The following is an 18,396-nucleotide window of genomic DNA, read 5'->3' as shown; positions in this document are numbered from 1 at the left end:
GGCAATCCTTTGGCTTTACAATATTGAACATGGCTTGGAGAGTGATATTTTAAAAATTCTAAAAGTTCTTTCTTAGTTTGTGGCTCAAGTATGCTTTCATGTGTGGCTTAGAATCAAGGTGAGACACTCTATTGTTGATGGGTCCCATCATCTAATCAAATTTCTTTATTTATTAGGCGATCAAACAGTCGAAGTTAAGGATGCTATTACAAAAACAATTCAAAAAAATTCATCCTCATTCTGAGCCTCTTCTTATTTCTCTTCTTGCAAGCTCATCGAATAAAAATAGAACTTTTGTAGTTAACATGATCTGAAAGTTAGAGGACATTCAGAGCAAGGTGATGCAAGTGTTAGAAACCGAAAAAAACCTACACTCAACGTTGGTGCTGTGACTCTACTTGAACTCATTGACTAGAATCATGAACATGTCTTGGAGCCGTTTTCACATGCCAAATGACAAAAAAAGATTTATAAAAAGTAATAGATTTTCCTATGGAAGTACCTTACTATCTTCTCTACACCCAGTCATGTGAGAGAGTTGTAAAGCAAGTTACTGAAGCAGCAGTAGCAGCAGCTGTTAATAGTTTTCAGAAAGGCAATGGTTTTTTCAAAGCAAAAATAGAGCACAGACATGTTGTTCAAAATCTGAAATCCAAGAAATATTTAATCAAACTATTTAGAGCTGATATTCAAGCTTTATTTTAGTGAAAATTTTATTTTCCATCAAAACTTGTTTTCTTTTTAACATTTTATGTAACTGTAGTATACTCTGACAAATCCGTGTGCGTCCACACAACATTTTGATGTTTCACATATAACAGTTTCAGGTAGTTCATCTGCAGGTTTTAAATTTCATATAATACTTTTTTAGTGTTCAAAAGTTATGATCATAAAAAATTTGCAACCCTCATCTTAGCAAGGGTAGAAGTTGTAAACTTCTACCCTTTCTAAAATGAGGGTTGTAAATTTTTCATAATTATAACTTTCGAAAGCCAAAAGATTATTAAATGAAACCTATTGATGAATATATTTCGAGTATAAGACAATGAAACTATATGTTTTCTTTGCTTATCAGCCTCATGCATGAGCGCAAATGATTTAACACACATGAGCAAACTGTTTAGGTGTAATTGTTTTCAGACTTTAATTGGTGCTATTTTTTGCAACACCTTCTCATATGAAATAAGCATTCTTTAGTTTGAAGTTGCAATTGGCTGAAGATGCCATATGAAACATAAAAAAAGTATATACCCAGCTAACATAAAACGTTCAAGAAACGTTCGTAGAACGTTAGAAACGGTCGGGCACGTTCTAAGAACGTTTCCAACGTTCTTTGAACGTACTTGAAGGTTTTGTGTTAGCTGGGTAGTTGCCCATGGACAAAACATTAAATTTTGCCTATTTTGCATGGTTTTTTAGTACAGTAAAAAGTATTTTTTCAAATAGTCAGTAACGCATATATATTTTAAAAAAAATTATCTCTGTTAGAATGTTGTAACAACCACGTATTATAAAAATGTAACATAACTTTATTTATTATTTTCATTTTAACGGTGTTTATTTAAATTTTGCAATTTTAAAGTTCATTTTTACCTAAAATAAAAAAAAATAAAAAATGAAAAGTTTTATTTGAATGTTGCTTAGAAATACCTACTACATAATAAAATCACTCCCAAAATTGTTATTTTTAAAAATTCAAAATTCTTTAAAAGTATGACACTCTAATCAGAGTCACCTTTACAAAGATTCTTTATGAGTAGCTGACTATCATGCCCACCTAGATTGTGAAAAACTAAGGAAGTGAAACTTGATTTCTTTAATTTAAGACTGCAAGATTTCTTTAATTTAAGACTGCAAGCTGTTCCTCTGTATTTTTCAGTGCAGTGTCAATGATCTTTTGTTTTTTTAATTACTTTTAGTGAAGATAAATTGACACTTTTAGCACTTTGTTGCACTTTCAATATCATTCTTCTCATCTTTTCCAAATATAATCCCTTTCAATTTGATGTTTCATATAACTTTAATATTTTGTTTTAATGCTTCAAAAAACATTTGCACTACATCTTCATCGTTTTCAGGTACGCTATTGAAAAAGGAGGTCACTATAATACAAATATAAACATTAACTGAACGGATATCCCACCCAACAACAAGCCGTCTTAAAGACAAATTGAAGATATCTTAAAATTTGTCTTAAAGATTTCTTAAACTGGTCTCAAATGAAACTTAGTAAGTCATCTTATTTAAGACATCTTAAAGTTGTCTTAAACTGTTCTCAAATGAAACACTGTAAGTCGTCTTAACTAAAACGTCTTACAGTTATCTTATTTCAGACGTCTTAAAGTCGTTTTATTTAACGCGTATTAATGACGGCTTAAAAGGGCGTGTGTATATATATATTTTATATATATATATATATATATATATATATATATATATATATATATATATATATATATATATATATATATTTATATTTATATATATATATATATATATATATATATATATATATATATATATATATTACCTTCCAGTCTCCTTCTAATACAGCATAAATATATATTTATATTGTATTGGAAGGAGACTGCAAGGTGGTGACAAAATATAGAAAGGTGTGAAAATATGAACTATCCAAATGCAATAACTGAAAAAAAGATACATGATTTACTATAGAAATATTTCAGAGCATCCACAAAAAAGCGTGCAAGATTATATCTTTAAAAAGATTTTCGTAATGCTGGTGCGCTTTTAACATGTTCTGAATAATTTTATGAACAGTCTTCTCTAATTCCTTTGGATATGTCTCACGCACAGCCGCAAGAAAATCATTGTTTTTTTGGAAAGCAGCCTTAGAAGACACTTATCAATTATACATTTATAAAGGTGGGTTTCTTTAAAACTTCTCTTTCCGCCTCTCTGTCCATCCACGTTGAAATTTATCATTAGTGAACAATCTAATTTCTAAATTCAATTAGTTTCTCAGAAATCTGTGCTTGTAATAACCTAGCCATAGGACCTTTACGGTAATAATTCAAAACTCTTTTGAATTATTAGATGGTCTTTTGCATTTCGTCAAAGCAGAAATCCGAAAACACATTTAATACCAGCAGCTTTAAGGGGAGACTTATATTTCTGATAATGCTTATACGACTGGCAGCTAAAATCGTAATCTGTTCACTAGCAAAATTCTTGTTCTTCATTAAACACCACCCTTTCTTCCCAAGAACTTTTGATAATTCTCCTTTCACAAGAATAATATCCAGTATGAGCAAAAGTCTATTTTAAAAACGATCCTGCTGGGGCATCACAAAGAAAAGCTCTAACTTTAACAGTGTGTACAAGTGATTTTATTGTCAGATGAAACTGTCCGGATAACTTTAAATCACACAATTCTTGTCATTCTTCCGCAATTGGAATTAAAGACGTAACTAAAGACGCAATTAAGGAAGGAATTAAAGCATGGAAGTATAAGAGTGGACGTGCAACTTGCTATTATAGTTTAAACTTTTTGTATTAGTTTAAACTTTTATAGAATTTGTTTAATAAGACTTTTCAGAATAAAGTAACGACTTGACGTGTTGACAAATTACTACACAAATTACACCAAGGTAAAGGAAATTAGTTGCCAGCACGAAAAGGTTTTATCATTTTTTCAAAATAAACAATTTCAATTTTTGGCTCCTTTTTTCGTGTAAACAAAGTCTGTCAATGATAAAATAGACCTGTAAGGATAATTTTAAAATGTCTAAAAGAGGTGTAGCGGAATATAAAAAAGCTTCAAGTTTTTTGTCAAGATCTGGTTTCATTCAATTCTTTAGACCGTTCACCAGCTTGGTCTTTCACTCTCCAGACTTTTTTATAATTCATTTTATAATGCAAAACCTTTTAAGAAGTTATTCAAATTTATAATTTTCTTGCAAAATGCGGCCAGATATTTCATGTTTTCGTTTTTCATATTTCATATATTATTTCATTTATCGTAAAAAGCACATAATAACCCACAAGTTTTTGTCAAATAAAGTTTAGTTTATATATAGCTGGTAAATTATGTTATGTTAATATTAAATACTTAGTAAATCTTGCATTTTACCATAAATTGGCTTTGATATATTCTTCAAAACTCTGACAAATTATTTTTTTCTTCGTGTTTTTTTATTCATTTTATATATAAGTTATTTATATATTTTGTAAAAAAATATATATATATATATATGTATATATATATATATATATATATATATATATATATATATATATATATATATATATATATATATATATATATATATATATAAATAAAGACACACACACGCACGTTTTTTTAAACCGTCTTTAAGACAACTTAAATACGACAGCTTTAAAACGTTTTAAATAAGACAGCTTACAATGTTTCATTTGAGACCAGTTTAAGACATCTTTAATACCAATTTCAAGTCGTCTTAATTTTGTCTTTAAGACGACTTGTTGTTGGGTGGGAAACATCCATGATTTAAGACATCTTAAACTGGTTATTCTGACAAACGTCTTGTTAAGATGTGTTAAAGACGCCTTAAACTGGCTATTCCGAAAGACGTCTTAAACTTGTTGTTCGGACAGACGTCTTGTTAAGATGTCTTATGGACGTCTTAAACTGGTTGTCGGAAGACGTCTTAATGAGGTGTGGAAAGGCCATCTTAAACACGTCTTTAACTTATTGCAGACTTCTAGAGGAGTTAAAGATAAGTTACATACGTCTTAAAGTCGTCTTATGTTGGGTGGGATATTTTTAGATAACACATGGACGTCGGCCCGATGTCTTGCCGACATGTTTTATATCAGCTTAAGATCGGCATCGTTTTACTTCATCGGTCCAACGTCGGTCAGAAAAATAAAATAAATTAACTTATGTTCCGTCTGAAAACCTAATCGGCTTGATATCTGCAAACACACCATAAAGTGAGTTGTTCTATGAATGTTTACAATGCGCAGGCGTAATGATATTTAGCGTGTGCAAAGTGCCTCATTACTTAAGTAATGCGTCCATTTGCGACAATTGTCTTACAGTTTTCTCATTACCAATATTTTGAAATTTTCAGCTGAAGTACACTTGAAACTTAAGTGAAATTAGTATTTGAGACTTGAATTCTCTATCAAAGTTTATCTTTATAACAAATTAAAAGGCAAGTTTTTTTTAACTATTACATTTATTTTGTAGACTTACTTTTTAAACCAAAAATGTGATAAAACTATTGCTGGAAATTTACAAAATGCGTATTTATATATATATATATATATATATATATATATATATATATATATATATATACATAAATACGCAAGAGACCAAACAGCTAACGGTAATTGGTTCTTCAGTTGGTCATTAGCTGCATATTCATTGGTTAATGAGCGTGTACTGGTACTTCTTGGTAAACCCAAAAGTTGAACTTCAAAAGTTCTTGATTGCATTGAATTTTAAAAATTATAAGTTATTAAAAACATTAGGACAACACAAACTGATCAAACTAAGATAACATAGACTGATTAGACAATGAACAACAAATTAGCTTCTATTAATAACAAAAATTTCAAATCTTTGAAAAGGTTTTGTCAAACGTAAAATCAAGAAAATCAAATTAAATATTCATAAAACTTGATTTTTAACACTACAAAAGTGTTCATGCAAAAAAAAGGTTCAGGATTGAAAGAAAAAGAACTTTTACTGGCTCAAAGATAATTATAATTTATGCTTAATTAGTACAGAAATTTATCACTACACAAAAACCTGCATGAAACAAAAAAAACTTACCTTCTATCAATATAATAGATACATGTATTTTTGTACAAATCCCATACATATATTGATCCATTATTAAATGACCAAATCAATGTATCAGCCTCATCAACAACTATTGCATTGATTTTAAAAAGAAAACTTTTATTAGGGACAGCAAGTTTATTCATTTTACTCGGATAAACATTTGTGCCTCTGCCAAAATTCGCTACACATTTTTGAGCCATCTTGATAAGCTTGTATAAAACGGTTAAAAAAATAGCACAACAAGCAACCACAGCTGGGTTTGATAACTGTGAGATGTATGATACAAAAACACTCCAAAAGGTTGAAGGATGAAGAACACGATAGAAATGAGTCAACTGCACCTCTGTTATATTTAAATTTATATTAATTCCAGGAAGAATGATAATTGATCTAAAATTAATTTTAAAAAGAAAAAGCATAAAAATATTTTACATATTTTATTTTAGTTGCATATTTTGAAATTGACCAGCTTTTTATTGCCAATTTTGATGACAGATAAAAAAGATTACTTAATTTTTTTACAAAGAAGACAGCAAAAATAAATGTGAAATAAAAGAATGAAAAAAAAAATTATGATTGTATTTCTTATCATGAAAATACAGCATTATGAAACTTTACGCTTTGACAATATGTTCTATTACACATAGGTTGACAATATATACCATTTTTTCCATATTTTGCAACAATATGTTATTTTAACAAAAATGGTAATTTTGTCCCAATTTTAATTCAAAAAAATATATATTTAAAAATTAATCAATCTTAATTATGCAAATAATAATATTTCAACTCTACTAAGCATAAATATGAACTAAAATCTAGCATAAAGCATTAGTGTTGCATTATTTATTAAGCCAGCAACAATCATTTTAATTTACTTCTTATATTTTATAACCCATGTCTAGTTTTTTTCTTTTTCTCTTCTTGTTATGGTTAAATAAATTATCAACTCTTGTTTTATTTTTAACTATTTAGAAATAAACTTTTAAAATTAAATATAGTGAAATTCATTATTCTATATCCTATAAACAGATAATACATATACACTGCAACCATTTTCTATAGACGCATGTAGAATTTAGCGGATTTACAGTGTTACAGTGGTAATAAAATTGTTCTAACGGTACTTTTGAATAAGTATATGTAAGAAAACAATGATCCATTATGCATCTGATTATTAATTGTTTTGATTTTATTAAAACAACTAAATTTTTAATATTCACGTGGGAATTTTCTATAGACGCACTAAAGCTTTTACAAGTTTTGTCGCAAATTTCTTATATTCTGTAGTATTTTTTTTGAAGGATATGGAGCCAAAAATGCTGGAAAACTTGGTGGGAAGTATGCCAAAACGAATTTATCAAGTAATTGAGCACAAAGGAGGTCCAATCGAGTACTAAAAATGTGATTAAAACATTTTTTTGGATCTATAGAAAATAGTCAGCTATCTTTTGAATTTAATTCATTTACGATTGACCTTGTTTCAAATTTGATAGTGTTTTTTGATATTTTTCATTATTTTTTGATATTTTATTTATAGTTTATTGAAATACACTATAAAGATAAAGTTAAGTACGTTTTTAAGACATAATCCACATGCTTCTATAGAAAATGGTCGCAGTGTATATAGTTTCTAAGTTTAAAATAATTTTCTTCTATCCCTGCTATGTCAAAGAGAAGAAATTTTAGTTTTAATGAAGATCTTCAGATTGAAGACTGAACAAAAGTGGTTGACAAACATTGTAACATACACTCTTCTATAACATATTGTGGTAGAAGTCACATCAACCAACATATATTTAGCAAGAAAGATGCAATTACAGAAAAAACTAAGGCTTCAGTTAAAAGTATTAGCTGGTTTATAGCAAGACATTATGGAATAGTGAAAGTGACAAAATTGGGACAACTAAATCTCATTTTGCTTATCATATTATCTCCATACATCGGAAACAATGTGTTTACTGGGCACCACAGCTAAAGTTAAAAGACCTGTTGAGAGGATATTTTCTGTTACAAACAGTATATGAAAAGAAGAGAAACCTAGAATAATGGTTGAAACAATGAATGTTAAATGTAAGAAAAAATTGTGATGCGGAGTGTAATATTGTTTATAACAAAGTGAAGGATCCAACTTTTCTGCATAAGATTACTTTATTGGAGAAATTTTTGTGGTACAATCCTAGAAGTGGTTCTACATCTAAGAAAACCTTTTTATGGCTTATCACTTAACAATTGTAAGCTCATTATTTTACTTTTTGATTGTCCTGTTTTTGTGATTCAATTATCTCATTTTTGTCTAAATAAGGTCAGCCTATTTGCATATAAAAAACAAAATGAATTTCATAGAATCCTACTAAAATATTTGACTGATTACAATTTATTAAGGGAATAAATGTAAGTTAAAGTTATGGATATAAAAGTACCTGCCATTCAAGTGGACAAAATAATAATTAAACAATTCGGGCCAGTGTTTACTGCACAAGTATAACCATGATGATGTTGCGTTTATTTGAGAAGTGTTTTGACCTTCTGCCAAACAAGAAATTTTATTTGAGACATTTACATTCCAATTATGCTTTGTTTGAAATATACTATGATATGGCTAAGATACTGTCAGTAGGAAATAAATTAAAATCAAGATCTAAACACAAAAAGAAAACTTCAATAGAGAAATCAAAGAAAAATTCAATAAGTATAACTGTTAAAAAGTTATGTCATAAAAAACATTTTAACTATATAGTTTGTAACTAAAATATTGTTAACTTTTTCATAAAATTCTAAATGAACATGACTAACATTGACTTTTAGTTTAACTTTTACAAAGGACAGTGAACTACCATTTAACAAAAGGCTTTTTCACAAATAACAGTTAATACCATTTAACTTTTTGAAAGTTAAAACAAAAATCTTTGAAAGGTTTATCTGTTGATTTTAGGTAAGAAAAAAAAGTTCACTAAATGGGAGTTAAACTTCATATCAAGTCAATATGAAAACTGACTAAAAGCAATCCAAAATATTTTTAAAATCGTTAAATAACATTTTAAAAAATTAAAAAAAAAAGTTAATTTAAAATCTACCATAAAATCATACTGCTTGCTTCTGTTTGATACACAAATGATGATGGGTGGGGAGAAGAAATACAGCATATCTCCAGAAGATTACATTTTTGCAGCTCTCAATCTTTACCTTGATATCATCATGCTATTTATTTACATTCTAGAGATTATTGGCATAGCAGGAGGAAACAAATAAATGAATGTTCAGAAGTTGATCTTGTTGACTTTGTTGTTAAAACAGTAGCAGTAACATTAATACATATTAATTCAGCATTGTTTTCATTATTAATTTCGTTCATTCTGAATGATTGATGAGAAAGTCATGAATTTGAAATAAATGGTTGTAACCTAAAATAATTTTTTTTCTCTATTTGAGAGGCATTTTTTAGGTTTTTGTTTTTGAGTTCATAAAATTGTTTTTTTGTAAGAAAAAAAAAAAAAAAAAAAAGAGTACGTCCTTTCGGAAACTTATTCTCAACAATTCTTACAAACAGCATTCGGATTTAAAAAAATATTTCAAAATAATTAATACGAAATATGTTGTTAGCAATTATACATCGTAGAACATTTCATATATAGAACATTTTATTACAAGGTTTGGATCGGTAACACACATCCAGTATAAAAGTTTAAAACATATTTAAAGTATAAAAGTTTAAAACGTATTTTATTACAAGGTTTGGATTGGTAACACACATCCAGTATAAAAGTTTAAACGTATTTTATTACAAGGTTTGGATCGGTAACACACATCCAGTATAAAAGTTTAAAACATTCTATTACAAGGTTTGGATCGGTAACACACATCCAGTATAAAAGTTTAAAAGTATTTTAAGTAGATTAACCATGTGTAACTATTCTCTTTTAGCTTTTATTTTTAAAATTTAATTTAAAAAATAATTCACAAGTATAAGCTGCATGAAAAAAGATTTTTGATTGGAATTACGATAGAATTACTTGAATGATATAAACAAATCTAAAAAAGCATATTTTATTTTTTTTTTTGTTTTCAGATTTAATGTTGAACAATTACTTCAACATTTAATGATAAACATGAAGTGGTAGTTCTAAGTGAATGTTGTACATATTCTTATTGGTTAAATAGTTTAAAATATAAGCCAATCGTAATGTTTTAATGTGTTTTTTAATTTCCTAACTGAGCTAGGATCTTTGGATAAAAGTAAAATAAAAATATGGCTTTCACTGGTGAGTTTTTAAAATTGTTTGATTGGTTTGGATCTTTTAAGTTTGTAACGTTTTAATGGTGATCATTAACTTATATAGTTCTTTTGGATTTACATATACTACATTGACATATTATTTGAAACTGAGCTAATTATGTGTTAAAATTTGTCGCCATCTTTTTTACGGGTACATGCGGCTCGTATTGTTTAATTGTTTACCCGTCTTCAGTTAAAATTTTGACCTGTTTTTATTTAAATTGTACCGCCTAGGTTAGAGCAATTTTCCTAATCGATATCTTTTGTATCCTCACAGCCACTTTTTCCTCAATACTGTTTTTGATAGAAAGTGGTTGATATATGGCATGGGTTAGGTTGTGTGCTTCCAGACGAGCAATCATGTGTTTTTCTTTGATTGTTTTATTGCTTAGGAGGTATAATTGCACTGCGACATGTCAAAGTTTTGACTTATTGCTAAAGGTTCTTTTTTTAAGAAAATAAAAAATACATTTAATTGTTTTATATGAACATAATGCCATAAAAAGAAACTAAACAAATGTAAAAAAAAACAGCGTAAAAAATTACAATCTCACTGTTCATATATAAATAACTTGTGGTGGCAATTGAATAAAACAAATCTGATGAGAGATAATATAAGAAAATATTTTTTGAGAATTTTTTTAAGTCGTCTTAAGGATAACATTTAAACCATAACTTCATTTTAACATTTTTTTTATTAAAACATTTTTTGCATTTTTTCATCAAATCATTTTTTGCTTTCGGATTTAAAATTTCTTTAACTTTATTTAAACTGTTTAAAAGTAAACTTTTTAACTTCGTTGATTTTAGTATTTGGTGATGGATACACAGCTCATGATCGGAGGAGGCAAAAAGTATTCAATCAGCCCTGAGGAATACATCTTTGCTGCTTTGAACCTGTACATCGACATAATCACACTGTTCTTATACATTCTACAAATTATTGGTCTTTCAAAGAACTAAAAATTCCACTTTTGGTGGAAATTTCTTGTGTTGAAAATAACATTTATTAATACAACTCCGTATATAAAGCTGAAGTGAATTTTTTCTTCGTGTTTTTTTTTCTTTACTTATTGTTAATATGCATTGCGTTTTATGTGTTCTGGTACTGTTGATATTATTGGTGTTATTATTATCACAGCTATTGTTATTGTAATTATTATTGGCAATATTGATATTATTGTTTTTTGTTTATTTTTGAAATTATAATTCTCGGGTTAGTTGCTGTGGCAGATTTAGACGCTGATGTTCTAGATAAAAGCGAATTATTTTAACGAAAGGCCATGCCTTGAAGAAAATATTTTTAAGCTGTTGTATGTTGAATTCTTTTTAATTGTATTAAAAAAAAGTTGTTCCTTGTAATGTTAGGAAAAACACGTCAGAAAATATTCAACATATCAAAAAGTCTTTCTTAAATTAACCTTTGACAAAAGTCAAACATTTTTAACAAGCCTTTATTTCATGGAATTCAGGCTCGCAATAACGAATTATGACGACAGCATTATTCGTGACCACTTGTCTGACGCTTCACAATAATTTACAATAGCATAAAACTGTTATTCCAAAGTTCAATTAATAACGATATCAGAACATTTAGTTGCTTACTCAGATCTGTAGATATTCAAATACTCTTCAATGACAATCATTTAAAAGTAGGTTTCGTACTGGGAGAAAAAAAACTGTTCAAAATTTTTTTTCCTTTGTCTTCAATGAAAAACTTGTCAATACGTCAAGTTATAATTATTTTGTTCTATCTTTCATTTTCAATGTTGGAAGAAAATGAGTTGTTCATTTTAGTAAGTAATAATTAATTTTAAAATACACTTTATTTTCAAAAAATTTTTTTCTAAATGATTTAATTAAATTATTCAGAAATAAAATTATTTAAAGGATTAGTTATTAAGTAATTTATTTGTAGTAATCATTACTTACTAAAATTAACAACTCATTTTCTCCCAACGTTTAAAATAGGAGATAGAAGAAAATAATTCTAACCTGCCGAATAGTTAGCAAAAAAATAATTTTTTTGCCTGATATAATCCTACTTTTGACAATCGAAGCCAAACCTGAGGAGGTTGCTTTTCTCCTGGTGAAAGTTTAATTTAAAAAACTTGACGGAAATTGGAACATCTCTGAGCGCAACCTGAACTAAAAAGTTTAAAAGAACAAAGATATGTCAAGCATGAGCTGATACTGGTTGTATTAGAGATAATTATTGAAATTAATTGATAAAGATTATCCAGTTATGAATTTCATTGATCAGTTGCTGAAAGACATTCAGCAGTTCATCGGTAATTCCTGATATACTGATAAGCTTTTGTTTAAAAGTTTATAACCAAACTACAGATGTGCATTAGTTTGATAAATAGTTATATTTATTATCAATGTTCAAAGTCTCTTGAAAATCAGACTAAAAAAGCATAACATCCTTATTTTAAATTTTTTTTTTACTGTATTATTATTATTACTATTATTATTATCATTATTATTATTATTATTATTATTATTATTATTATTATTATTATTATTATTATTATTATTATTATTACTATTATATTATTACTATTATTATTACTATTTTTACTATTATTATTACTACTATTATCATTATTATTATTATTACTATTATTATTGTTATTATTATTATTATTATTATTATTATTATTGTTATTATTATTATTGTTATTATTATTATTATTATTATTATTATTATTATTATTATTATTATTATTATTATTATTGTTATTATTATTATTTTTATTATTATCATTATTATTATTGTTATTATTATTGTTATTATTGTTATTATTGTTAACATTATTAAGGAAAAACCAATATGCTTTTAAACAATTGTTTGGTCATAATAACAATCGCTATACATAGTCAGTGTTTACAAAAAAGGAAGTAATAATAAAAGTTATAATAACGCAAAACATTGATAATTATTAAAAATTGTCCTAAGCTTTCTTACATCAATTTCGTATTTTACTTTGTCACCACTATTAGCAATTCTCGCCTTTCAGTTTTTTACCGATTTATGCAATACTTTCAATAGTTTTGATTATAAGGATATGATTGAGGGGGTGTGAATTTCATTGTTCCAGGGTTTTCTAAAACGTTGGGGTATTGACATAAATTGTTACGTTGGCTATCATGTTGTATTTCAGCTGGAAACGGCTGAAATCCAATTTGTGCTGAATTGAATGAGGGGCCCAGGAGGGGCTGATTAGGAGAAAAATTTTCTTCAGCCAAACTAATATTTGAAGATTGATATGAAGATGAGGAAATTTCTTTGTTAATTAAATGCTCTATTCGTTGCGTGCCAAACCTCATTAGCCATCTGTATGGCCATGATAGGGCCAAGAGATGAGTAAGTTGGAAGCAAACTTTGTTCATCCAAAACGGACGATTACCAGCAACCCCCATTACACGCTCTTTAAAACCATTTATATTGATTTCGGTGGAGGATTCTATATGGGTGTCTCTAATTCGATTTCTAGCAATTAAACTCAATTCGAAGTTTGAAAAATCGTCATATGTTTGTTGATCCGCAAAGGTGAATTTCTTTGTTAATTTAACACGCATAACTTTAGTTTGAGTATTTGGTACTTGACTGCGATCAGAGACATCTCGCCAAGACTTAATACAAAACTGTTTCGTTTCGGTAAATGTAGTGACTTTTGCTTGGTAGGTTTCAACTCTGGATTGTTTGTTACCTCGAGAACCAGTATACGTGATAACGCGAGTCCTAGTCTCAAAATGATAGCATTCAATAGTTACAAAAATTTGAGGTTCTTTGTCGTAGATCGAATCTAAGTAGTGAAAAATTTCATCGCCGTTATAAGTACTATCAAGATATTCCTTCTCACTACAAAACTGGGCCTCTATTAAAATGAACAAGTAAAAAAGTGGTGCTGCAACATAAACGATCGTATCTGCATATAAAAATGTAACCGGTCCATATTTCTGAAGATTAAAAATAGCTACAGCTGTTCTAAAGCAAACGAGTAGCCACATATCTAAAAAAAAGTTTGCATAAAAAGAGAAGAAACTTTTAAACACAAAATTCAATTATTCTTTAACTGAACTAAACTTAAAAGTTATATATTTAATTTCATGTTGAAAAATATTTTAAATATGTTGAAGTTATGAAGGTAGAGTTTGATTGCCATTTGATTTAATTGTGTTTAATTGTAATAAGTTGTGTATAAATGAGCATTGGTGTTTGATTTTTCGGTTTTTAAGGAGTAGTAACCAGCATTGTACATCAGCCATTTGAAAAAAAATCAAATTTAAATTAATTTGTATATTTAGACATTCAATGTTTTATAAGAATTCAGAAAAAAATTTTGATACCTTACATACCTTACGCTATTTTGATTTCATCATTATTTTGAAGCTACTTCAAGACTTTGCGCAGAATTTTTTTTTCTTTGCGCAGAATTTCTATTCGATTAATTTCGCTTTACTTACTTTTATAAAAATTTTTGAATAACATTTTTATGTATGAAGAAAAACTTGTCCTACCAAAAAATTAGCTCCTTAAAACGCATAAAGAGTTTTATTTTAAAAAAATTCAGAATACTCGTATTTGTAAACATCCGAATCTCGACACATCCGAAACCTCGGACTTGGATTTTAGATTCGTCCTAAATGGACTTGTGTAAGCCTAAAAATCTAAAATTGAAGAGACGGAATCCATGTGCACCGAATTCCGTGCCTGAATCTTAGTCTATAAGCCCTGAATTTAAAAAGAATCTGGTTTTTTTTTCTACATTTTGGATTCGGGATTTATTTACTTTTTGGATTCGGGTTTCTTCGCCGTTTTTTGTGATGCTAGTTTTTTACCTTTTCTTTTTTTAAATTAAAATACAGCCTGATAAATGCCGACATTTCTATGATAAAAATCAAGAAGATAAACAAGAAAACCCAAATTAAACAGTCAGCAAAAGGTGTTTTTATTACTAATTATTAAATGATAATTAGTAAAGTATATTGATTAAGATTTACTAACGAAAAAATGGCATTAAATCAAATTACAGTAAAATAACGGAGCGAATTAAATATGAACTTTATATTTAGGTTCGGGTTTTCAAACCGAATTTCCAAAACCAAACCCGAACAAGAAGCCAAACCTGAACTCTTACCTAAACCCAAATACGAATCCGCATTACAGATGCGAATATATTTATAATATATTCGTATATATTTTTAACATATTAGTATATACTGATAATATATAATGTTATATATTTATTGCATATTATTAATCAAACTTACTAATATACCAGCATAATGATAGTATCCTCGGAAAAAGTCGCTTATTCAACTCTTTGGACCTATGCTTTACGCGACAGTAAGTCGCTACACCAGTAAGTTGAAAAATGACAACGAAAAAAATTACTGGAATTGGTACAAAATAATATTCATCAAAATCGTTTGTTGAAGGAAAATCTGGAAACATAGTAAATGGAGGAAAATCAGCGAATGTTTTTGATACCGCTGTTAATGTTGCTATTGTTGTTGCTAGGATTTTGCAGCTGTTGTAACTTGTCCAAGCATACTCTCCTGAAACCGTTTTTGTACACATAACATCATAAAAATCATCATTAGATAAACAGTTATTGGCCTTTAATGAGCCTGCTTCTGTATTTGCTACTTCTACAACACTTTTGCATGTCATACTTTTTTTACTGCAATCGTCACCAGTGTAATTAAAGAAGCATGTGCAAGTGCTTCTGTTAAGTTGATTTAAACTGCAAACACCGTTCTTAGTACATCGATCATCGCTACATGATTTGTTTAAACCCCGACATTGAAATGTTACACCAGTTAGCTTCACCCACTTTTTACCCTCAAACATTTCCCAGACGTTAGTTATAAATTCTGGTTTTAATGCGTGGTCGTAAACGGCCCAGTAAACTGACATTGACGTTATATTCGGCCCCATCATCCAATAAGAATTAAAATAGTAAAGATACCAAGTCGTAACATTGATTTTAGAATGCTTGTAAACTTGCCGGTTGTGAGAATATAAGTTATCTACCGGTGTAAAATAATCTTTCAGCGGATCGTTTATGAAAGGAATGTCATAATTGAAGATCAAATCACGAAACAGGCAGTCAGTGGAGTTAGAGCACGTGATCGTTAAGTTTTGTTTTAAATATACGTTTCTTTTAATACGATACTGAAACCAATTAGTCACTACTCCTCCAAAAACATTATTCTTTTGATCCGCCATTTTAACCCAGCTTTTTGGATCGTTCATTTTTGTATTGTCCGCTTCAGCTCCTAACCCCAAAGAGACATTTTCTCTTGGAAACGATTTAATGAAGTAAAAAGCATTTACACTTTTATTGAACTGAAAATAGATGCTACCTCTTTCATTGACATAGAGAGGAAAGTTATCCACCACTTTGTTTGTTTTTATATATACGCCATTGATAACTTCTTTGTAAAGAAATTCATCAGAGTTTTGTGGTTGTTTAAAAAGTATTCTACCACACAAAGTAGTAAAAATGTCATCACATACAAAACAATCAGCTAAAAATAATAGCGCAATGAAACTTAACTTGGTGTTGATCATTTTACAATTTTTTTGTCAGCTGATATATTGTTTGATATATTGATATATTGACGTTATTCAAGAACCACAAATCACTTTCTTGCACAAACTTAATCCTTTCGTACAGTTTTGTACTTTGAACTGGACGCTCAAAAACTGTCCATATCTGTATATATTTGGACATATATTTAGGTGTGATAGCGGTTGAATCAATGGGAAATATTTCCAATGAATCAAGTAACATAAAAAGATTCAATTCGGATTAGCTTCAATTATATTAAACGAAGTTTCATTTTGAAAGATTAATTAGCTCACAAAACCATTTAAATATACAGCACGACTTTTAGCTTTTTGAGTAATGAAACCAGCTTTAAGCGCTGACACCGTTAGTTAAAGTTTTTAACAGAATGTTAAAACTGAAATGTTCTGTTTGTAAAAGGAATTTTGTTGTTCAAGATAGGTAACTAAGAGGCATGGGGCATACTCAAAGTTCTAGTATGTTGATACTGGTGTCAAATGAGGATGACTTACAAAAAATTAGGGTAACTGGAGCTAAACCAACCCCGCCCCGACTCCTAACTGCCCTCTTCCTAGAACTACGTCTCCTTTAATCGTAAAATTTTTTTTTTGTTCTATCATAAACTAGATCAAAATTCATCGACAGCTTTCAAATATCATCAAACAATCTCTTTTCATTTAAGATTTATAATCATGTAAAGCTTAAAATTACCTCCTGAAATAACTTTAATGGTCTTAACTTTTAAACGAAAAGAGAATTTTTGATGTAATTTAATATAAAACAAGTAAAAAATTGAAAAGGGTGTTTAGGAACCATACTCTAGGGGAGGGCAATTAGGGGTCGAGAAGGGTTTGCTAAAAATATTTTTTACAGTAAAAAAAAGTTCTTGTCTTTATGGTTAGATTATAATTGATATTTTACAATTCAAAATCATACTAAATAGTTGCTCATAGGAGGTTTAATATTTTACTTTTTACAAACTACATTCTTTTAAATAAGAAGCTACTTTAAAAGTGCTGGTAGTTGTAAGCAACAACCGCGTTTTTTAGCGCCTCTGTATAGTTTCGGCTGTGCTCTAAAACTTTTCTCATTTGCAAGAACTGATTGAAATCCTTATGAATGGATTCGAGAGCTTTTTCGGGCCAGTAGCCTTAGCCTATAGAACATAAGAAGTACAAAAGAAATGCAAGTTTATTTAATAAATATTCGTCCTAATTTATTCAAATTTTACGATTCAACTGTTGAAATAGAGCATTTAATTACTAAGATTATAAATTATTTTTTATCAAATCTAAAAGTTATTTATTAAGCCAAAGACTCCACCTTTCATGTCGATGAATTCGATAATATGTTGCTCAACTATGTGTATCTTCAAAGGAATTGTAGCCCTTAGATTTCTATAGCTCGTAGTACCTTAATGTATTTGGAAGCGGAAACTCCAAAACTAGACTCCTGAAAAAACAGTTCAAAGCTGTCTATGTTTTTAAGCAATTTATTGCAAGTATCGCCTTCCCAACAATGTTGCCCTTGGTGGGACACTCTGCAGATGTTTATCTTAGACAGATATTGGTTAACAAACTTTAAACCATACTCCTTGTTTTCAAATAAATTTTTTTCAATCTCTTTTAAAATTTTGTCTACAACACCTAGCAGTATATGTAGACCAGGAATATTAACAAGTTCTAGTATTTTTTTTGTTTTTCTTGCCTGTTAATAAAAGGAGAGTAACAACATTT

At 28.6% G+C, this 18,396-nt stretch overlaps 2 protein-coding genes and 2 long non-coding RNA genes across 4 annotated transcripts in view; 1 reads left to right on the top strand and 3 right to left on the bottom strand.

The window, feature by feature from the left end:
* Positions 1-18,396, bottom strand: part of LOC149886733 (intraflagellar transport protein 54-like) — a 280,492-nt gene that overhangs the window by 155,652 nt on the left and 106,444 nt on the right. The window lies entirely within an intron of this gene.
* On the bottom strand, positions 5,827-9,050 carry LOC149886742 (uncharacterized). The gene is made up of 3 exons (XR_016453445.1): positions 8,878-9,050; positions 8,224-8,441; positions 5,827-6,190 (listed from the first exon to the last, which is right to left on the bottom strand). It is a non-coding gene; the product is annotated as an uncharacterized LOC149886742 (long non-coding RNA).
* On the top strand, positions 9,890-11,480 carry LOC149886741 (uncharacterized). Its single transcript, XR_016453446.1, has 2 exons — positions 9,890-10,062; positions 10,887-11,480. It is a non-coding gene; the product is annotated as an uncharacterized LOC149886741 (long non-coding RNA).
* On the bottom strand, positions 12,917-16,803 carry LOC149886740 (uncharacterized). The gene is made up of 2 exons (XM_090091691.1): positions 15,357-16,803; positions 12,917-14,095 (listed from the first exon to the last, which is right to left on the bottom strand). Exons 1-2 carry the CDS (start codon positions 16,660-16,662, stop codon positions 13,125-13,127), a joined length of 2,277 nt encoding a protein of 758 aa, XP_089947817.1. The 5' UTR covers positions 16,663-16,803; the 3' UTR covers positions 12,917-13,124.

The sequence above is a fragment of the Hydra viridissima genome, unplaced genomic scaffold (assembly GCF_058129835.1).
Source record: "Hydra viridissima isolate aposymbiotic clone 2 unplaced genomic scaffold, HvirCarnegie_v1 scaffold_6, whole genome shotgun sequence".
NCBI classification, from domain to species: domain Eukaryota; kingdom Metazoa; phylum Cnidaria; class Hydrozoa; order Anthoathecata; family Hydridae; genus Hydra; species Hydra viridissima.
This window is presented reverse-complemented; position numbering and strand designations above follow the sequence as displayed.

Bases quoted from the DNA above. Each gene is read 5' to 3' on its own strand.
- LOC149886740 (XM_090091691.1), bottom strand. From the start codon at position 16,662: ATGATCAACACCAAGTTAAGTTTCATTGCGCTATTATTTTTAGCTGAT. The intron at 14,096-15,356 runs GTAAGTTTGATT...ACTTTTTTTTAG, and splicing joins ATCATTATGCTGGTATATTA to ATATGTGGCTACTCGTTTGC.